Here is a 7,799-nt window from a genome sequence, read left to right on the forward strand (position 1 = left end):
AGATTCCACTTCTTTAACGTTCAAAACAACTATCAGCTTCAAGTAATGTTTGTTATATGTTACTCAAAACATTTAGGGATGCAATTGTCACAAGTTCGATTAACTGCTTTACAAGCTTCATCTCGGGATTGGTTGTGTTCGCAACACTTGGTCACATGGCATTGCGGCAACGAAAGGAGATTGAAGATCTAAAGGGTCTTGAGGGTAATGTCGGCCTAAATGTTTTTCGCTTTATTTTCCAAAATGAGAAAATAAGTATAATTTATCTCTTTTATTTATTTATGAATTGTTTTTTTTTTTTTTTTTGTTTTTTTCGTGTTCTTTTATTATCAGGGATTGATGATCAGGGAATCAATCCCTGGTCCTGCACAGATTGTGGGACATTCGAGAATTATGTCCAAATGTATGGTTATCTGGTTTTGTAATGTATTGTAAGTAGTTAATGTGGGTAAACCAAATGGTGTTTTAATCGTGTTGACTATGACTATGCTTTCGTCGTGTTGACTGACTTCATCAAGCTAAGTGACCTGCTATGTTAGATTTTTAGAAGAACATAAATCCCGGTCCAGACTATCAAATTTTATTTGTCAAAAAAAACTGTTGTATGCCCATATATAGTCATGATGTGGCTATATATGGTCATGATGTGATATCATCATGACCATATTTAGGCATGTCACATGTTTTGTCAAATAAAATGTCAAATTAATTTACCAAGATTTAAACTTAAATAATTTTATATTTCTAAAGAAAATTATTGTAATTGAAACAACATAAATGATATTGATAAAACTGTTGGTATTTAATAGGATTTGATTTCATGTAATTTAATAATAATAATAATAATAATAATAATAATAATAATAATTATTATTATTATTATTATTATTATTATTATAATAATATTAATAATAATATAATTTGTCGATCAGGTCCTGGACTTGTATTCATCACATACCCCGAAGCGCTCTCTATGATGCCGGGTGCTAGTTTTTGGTCTTTGCTGTTCTTCCTCATGTTGATAACGATAGGATTGGATAGTTCTGTAAGTAATTTGCAAATATTCACAATATGACAGTTTCAGTGAGATTGGACCCTTTTTGCGCCGCATTTTCAAATTATAGAGTTACAGTCACGTGGTGAGAACTTTCCGACCATCACGTGATAATAGTCCTATTCCAAAAAAACAACTTCATCTTAATAAAATAGCGATAATATACTGGGGAAAACAGTTTCATGACACAATCAACGTAGGCTATGTATAGAAAACAAATAAAAATATTATTTTAAAAAAATTGTTGTTCTCTAAATGTACATATGGTATGGTGATTACATAAGTGTTTGTTGTCGCCATTTGTCCTCCATTTCACTTGAGTGTTCCAGGAATATCTCAATATAGTCCTAAACATCTTGTAGAGGCACTGACACTCCTTCTTTGAAATCCATTAAATCATAGATTAAATAAACTATTTCCTCAATAATGAAATGAACAAACATGAGAATCAAGGTCAATTATGAAAGACGGGTGATTAATTTTACTTTGTGGAACATTTTTATTTTCAATTCAGGAAGCAGTTCACACTATTCACTTCCAGAGAGCATCTGGGCTTTTATTACACAGTCATCGACAACGATTCCCACGGACGCGTGACAGACATGACAATGTCTGCTAGTATCATGAAATTTTAAAGATAATCATCCCTTAAACTATGCATGATTTTTTTTCTCAAATAACGTCAGTTGACCCTACAAAATATCTTGGCGACCCTAGTTTGGGTCGTGAGCTATTTAATACAGTGACAGATCCAGAAAATCAATATACAAAGGCCCAGAGAGTACACTTTACAGCCCCACAATGGTTGGGCTGAGGTCCGATTGATTTTATGTTTATGGCACTTTTAGATGGCCGGAAATTGCACTGAGACTAAAAATTTAAATGTACTGTAATTTACCTTTTCCCTCATCTATTTTCTATTTTGAAAAATTTACTGAAATACACTGGAATACCAAAAGAGTTCTTCTTGACAGAGCACTATTTTTCGGTATCGGTATTCCCACATGATCTTCTTTGTGTAATGTAATTATAACAATAGTTATCTTGAGAGTGCTACCGTTCAGGAAACGTAACTTCAATATTTACAACTCGGTACGTTTTGCTGAATTCATTGCTTCTAAAAGCTGCAGATATTGTAGACCTGGCTATACAGTGCTAAGTTGGTGATTTTAAGATAGCGAATGACGTATGTCTATACTAATGATATAAACATTTTTTTTTTTATAAAGTTTGGCGGATCTGAAGCTATCATCACTGGAATTTCCGATCAATTTCCAAAAACCATTAAAAAGCACCGAGAGATCTTCATTGCTTGCCTCTTTACTTTGTATTTTCTTGTTGGCCTGGCATTTATGTCACAGGTAAATGTTTTTTTCCTTCTTAATATTTTATTACACTTGACATCGGCCTACAATTAAATTATAGCGTTATATTTATAGAGCAAAAAGCCACGCCCATTAAAAGATGGAACTAGATTTTACATAATATCGTAGTAGTATATTTGCGTTTGATATCATCGGAATTTCTTATTGCAAAAATTGTGTAGGCCAATTTTCATAATGAGCAAGCATACTCTATTAATAGATATTATGCAGATGATGATGATGATGATGATGATGATGATGATGAGGATGATGATGATGATGAAGCCTTTCTTGTAATGCCCGAGTTTGTATGTGGCAACTTACGACCCACCTTTTAATACAATTAATGTAGTCTGCTGTACTTAAAACATTTGTTCTATTTAGTAAATCTTTTATTTAATCCAGTTATATCTTATAATATTAATAAGCGATTTGATACGAAATATTAAGCAAATCCACCAACCCTAACACAAGATACTAACCTCAATTGAATATACTTATGTTAATAGACTCCCAAAATAGTTAAAGTTAATAATTTTAACTTAAGTTACCAATCCCAACTCAAGTCACTAATTTCAACATAAGTTTCTAAATTAAACTTGCCGCTAATCATCATACTTTCAATATAAGTATTAATTCTAACAGAAAGCTACTAATCTCAACCTGTTATCTGATATCAACTTACATTGCCTATAATATTGTTATTATCAACTTAAGGTTAATAAGAGCACAGTAATCCTATGCTTAATAATCTCAACTTAAGTGATTAATCCCAACACAATAACTTCAGTTTTGAATACTAAATTTCCAATTTCTCTTTTTAGGGTGGAACATATCTATTCACATTATTCGATGTATTTACTATTCAATATTCCATTGTATTTGTTGTATTTTGTGAAGCCATTGCCGTGTCTTGGTTTTACGGTAAGTTTCTTCTATGTTTTGCTTACTTGTAAATAGTGTAAGAATCTAAACACAATGTTTACCACTCTTACATGTAACACCAATGTGTCGCAGTTATTGGTTGACATTTTTCGACATCCACTAATAATAATAAATTAAGACATGAGTTTACCGAGTCTACTGGGACATCGAAACATTAATTGTCATTGTTTTTTTTTTTTTTAAGGAGTCGAACGATTGTGTGGCGATATTAAAGAAATGCTTGGTTTTCATCCGGGAATATTTTGGAGGCTTTGTTGGACTATCATTAGTCCAGCAATATTAATGGTGAGATTTTTTGTGTGTGTGTGACAAAATTAATCATGTTAATCTGTAACGGGTAATGAAATACACATTTTTATAAGAAAAAGTAAAATTTGCCCACGTACACAGGCTCAGTGTTTTTTGACACACTTTTCAAACATAGAATACTATTATTGTACAGTAGTTTTGTTGGTTTTTCAATTAAAAAAAAATAAATAAAAACCTCGTCGACATTTTACCTCAGCCTCAATTTGTTCTTATTTTGTTCTTAATCTTTAAGCAATTTTAGCCTCAGTGTTCTTATAAAATGTTTTCTTATTTAAAAAAAATTAAAAGAAGTGTAGGCCTATAAGCATATACACACTAAACCGAGATTTATAGTTATACTATTATTTTATATGATTTAAATCTAAGTTTCCTCAAATCAATATAATTAAGTTTACAGAAAATAATTTATTTGTAAATTTTTGTACAGGCGATCGTAATAGGAGGATTCGTGACGTTCACACCGTTGGAATTGTACGGTTATGTATACCCTGATTGGGTGATGGCTATCGGTTGGTTAATAGCGTGTTCGTCTATGTCATGTATTCCGATTGTTGCCATCTACAAATTAGTAACGACTAGTGGGACTATCTCGGAGGTATGTTGCAACAACACCGTCGAATTAATGTTAATTTTCATATAATGACGTAGTTAAATAATAGTTACACTAGCTAATAAGTTCGGTTTGATTTTGTCCACAATTGAAATATACCCGTAATTCATCACATAAATTTATGTAGCAATGTTTTATTGACAAACAAAACATTCATTTATTTATGTTTCAGAAATTTATGAAGAATATTAAAACGCCAAAACAATACCCAGAATTGCCTGATCGTGATGGTGTACTGTGGTATAGTCCGTTTGTTCAGAATGGAACTCGTATCTAAATTCTGATTATCGATTGAAACAAGTAACTGAGCTCAACTGTCCGTGGTATGGGCCGTAGGAGATAATAGTGTACTGGTGTAACATATACAGATAAAGCTAAACGTAATCGCTTTGACGTTATTGTTACGATGAAAGGTTTTAGGCCTATGTTGATTTCATACAATAAATGAAGTTCGATAATTTGGAAAACATGATGGAAATAATATTGGGAATGAAAAAAAACTTGAGCGAGGAGGAAATTAAATAATAGATATTGTGATATGAACGGGAGATGGAAAATAGAGGAAATCATTAGGAGAAATGATAGTAAAATGGGAAGACTTAATGATGGAGGAAGCAGTAACTATGATAAGGAAAACGAGTTTGGAGAAGAATAAACAACATGCAGCACTACAGAAGAATTTAGAAAGTTAAAAAATAATGAAATGATGTACCATTCCATTGAGTGTACTGCCCTGTCCCACCATCTGTTTACTCTCTTGGTGTTTTTAAAGTTTCTTGATGCGTTGGCCTAATACTAGGCCTAAATATCAAGTTTAAAGTTTCGTCAGTTGTTAACAAAAATGTTGAATATTATTGTATAGGCAATGAGCATTACGACGTGACCTCAATTTCATTAATCCTATTAAAAAAGTAAAAATACTGTTCTAAATGGGTATTGTTTAGCATCGATATATTTATTAGTAAAATATATTTCTACTTGTAAAGTGTTTCTAATGAATTTAGATGGTATGACATCGCGTATTAATCCTTGTATATAAAATGAATCTGTAGGCTTAAGGCATTGTTGACGTATAATGTAGTAATAAAATTGTAGGCCTACTAATATGGCATTATTCGGACGTGTATTCAAAGTTATGTCTTTGTACTAGGTCTAGGCCTAATTAAGAAAATATATGTATACAGCGGGCATACAAATATTTGTATACCCCTGAAGAAGTGAAAGTCAGCCCACCGGTATGAGTTAGGTCTACAGTACCCGAGTACAGTATTGTATCTCGTTTTGATGTAACTGTGGACTCCTTTCCTATGCTCATTCACCGACTATTGCTGTACATCGTATCTACTGGCTACCAATAGATTCCCAAACGATACTGATCCTGCATTTTGACACAGGCCTAGTCTACCATTTTCTGGACAATTAGTCTTCAAATTAATATTAGTAATAGTAGGCTACAAAAACCAAAAACAAATTATATACATAAGCCTATATATTTCTTTCTACTGATTAAAGATTTCAATCAATCTAGTACATAATTATCAGGACATTTAATTTCCAATCTCTCTTTATAAATTGTTAAAGTTCGTTCGATGCGAAACTTGTCAGAAACTTCAGTTTTAATTATGTCTGCTATTTTCCCTAAATTAAACGTTTTCTCTCTGTTCAATGTAGTTATTATATTTTCCGAGTTTTAGGCCTACATTACTCTCTCGCGAAGAGATTTCATTCGCATCTCAAATACGGTATCATTCCGGGCAATGTCATTAACGCTTCTTGTATATAATACCTGTGTATAGGTTTATGTGAACATTATGTAAATACTTATATTGTGATTTCCCTTGTCATAATGGGTAAAGTAGCTAAGAAAATTATAAACAACACAGTATTAAATTAATAAATAGGTAATAGGCCTAATATTAATGATTAGTTCACCTGTTCAAAGAACTTCAAGGGTATGCTATAATTAATTAGCATTTTGAGAGACGGTGTGTGTGTATATACTGTACTTTGAACAACCTAAGCATTTTCATATTACATAAATTATATACAGCATATAGCCGTTAAAACGCCTATTCGTTATTTTACATAAAGTTATATACATAGCCTGGTTGTTTACACAAAAGATCGTATTAGATCTTTGGGGTTTACACAGTAATGATAAATGAGGGCGCAATCTATCCCTAACCGTAAGGTAGGCAAATTTGAGTTATAGCTGGTAAAATAACATATTCCTATAGACAAATTTATAAACTTGTGTTAGGTACCTTCTTTAAATCTTCTCCATGCATTTGACCACATTCTGGTTTTCAAAAAGTGCAAAACAATTTGAAATCATAATGCTATTAGTGTACTACATACAATTAATAATTATTTTACTGAAAGAGAAACAAAAGTAATCTAAATTCACTGCCATTGTCTTTAAAAAAAAAAGTTAAAGTAAAACTATTGGCAGTTGTAGAGAAATTTATTTTACTTTCAAGTAAAAAATCAGGGTATGCTACTCCCAAGACAATCAATCAATCGATTTCAATTTAATGAGAAATACAAGGTCAACTTATATTTGTGGTAAAGCGGGTATAAATCAACAAAGGTCAACCTTTTGGCGGGTAAGACTTTTGCCACATAATTTCTTGGCTTCTGTCTGTATGGTAACATAAAATACACCTATTTGTGAAGAAAATTATATTATTTGTAATTTTGGTGGTATACTTGGTGACATGAAATACTGTGAAATTTTTGTAAACGATATATTGCAGTTAGATGTTATATATTAAAGAAAACCAAACATCATTGAAAAAAACATGCCAACTTAAGTTTTAAATTGATTTTTTGTTTACTCTTATTACATCTAAGAATAGAATATTCATTCAGCGGAGTGTATGTATGTTTTCAAAAAATTTTAAAGCATGTGTATTAAAAAAAATTATTTGAAATAACCTCTGACAATAACGTGCCAAATTATGTGCCAAAAACTAGCTCGTTTTGGAGATGGTCGAGGAACAAAGAATAGAATCAAGATTTGGTAAAAGTACAGATTCACAGTTGTTTACATCATTTTATTCAGCAAACTCACCAATAAAATGTGAGGTCTTTTTTATAATACAGTATGTATCCAATCATTTTGAATCTGTATGTTTATGTTTTAATTCAGTTTACAAAATTGGTGTAGAAAAACAAATGAATGAAATCATTCATTCTATTTCCATTAGGGCCTGCATGCATTGTAGTGTGTTATCAAACCTTTTCTTTTCTTTTCGAAGTTTTACTGTGTTAATACTTTTGTATTTCAAATTGCTTATTCAAAACCAAATGGCACAGAATCCAAACAATCAGTCTTTTTATTTCACTTAACTGTTTTGTAAATTTTGTACATTGTACTTGTTGTGAAGAATGAATAAAAAAAGTAGATTCAATTTGTGTAGAAGGTTTATTTAGTTAATTGAAGTCCGATAGTTAAGTTCAAGATGTGCTGGCTTCCAAAAATATTGGGAAAACCTGAAAAATTTAACCAAAATGT

At 31.4% G+C, this 7,799-nt stretch overlaps 1 protein-coding gene across 1 annotated transcript in view; it reads left to right on the forward strand.

The window, feature by feature from the left end:
- The window catches only part of LOC117109548 (sodium-dependent dopamine transporter-like), an 11,062-nt gene extending 3,367 nt beyond the window's left edge, over window positions 1-7,695 (forward strand). The window contains exons 6-12 of the mRNA XM_033251919.1: window positions 77-204; window positions 933-1,045; window positions 2,284-2,415; window positions 3,243-3,342; window positions 3,548-3,648; window positions 4,100-4,267; window positions 4,455-7,695. Coding sequence (XP_033107810.1) covers window positions 77-204; window positions 933-1,045; window positions 2,284-2,415; window positions 3,243-3,342; window positions 3,548-3,648; window positions 4,100-4,267; window positions 4,455-4,559 — 847 coding nt within the window. The 3' untranslated portion in view covers window positions 4,560-7,695. The remainder of the gene's footprint in view (window positions 1-76; window positions 205-932; window positions 1,046-2,283; window positions 2,416-3,242; window positions 3,343-3,547; window positions 3,649-4,099; window positions 4,268-4,454) is intronic.
- Window positions 7,696-7,799: the final 104 nt, after the last annotated feature.

This window comes from Anneissia japonica, unplaced genomic scaffold (genome assembly GCF_011630105.1).
Source record: "Anneissia japonica isolate Jap-2015-1 unplaced genomic scaffold, ASM1163010v1 scaffold287829_len2072220_cov186, whole genome shotgun sequence".
Classification (NCBI taxonomy): Eukaryota; Metazoa; Echinodermata; class Crinoidea; order Comatulida; family Comatulidae; genus Anneissia; species Anneissia japonica.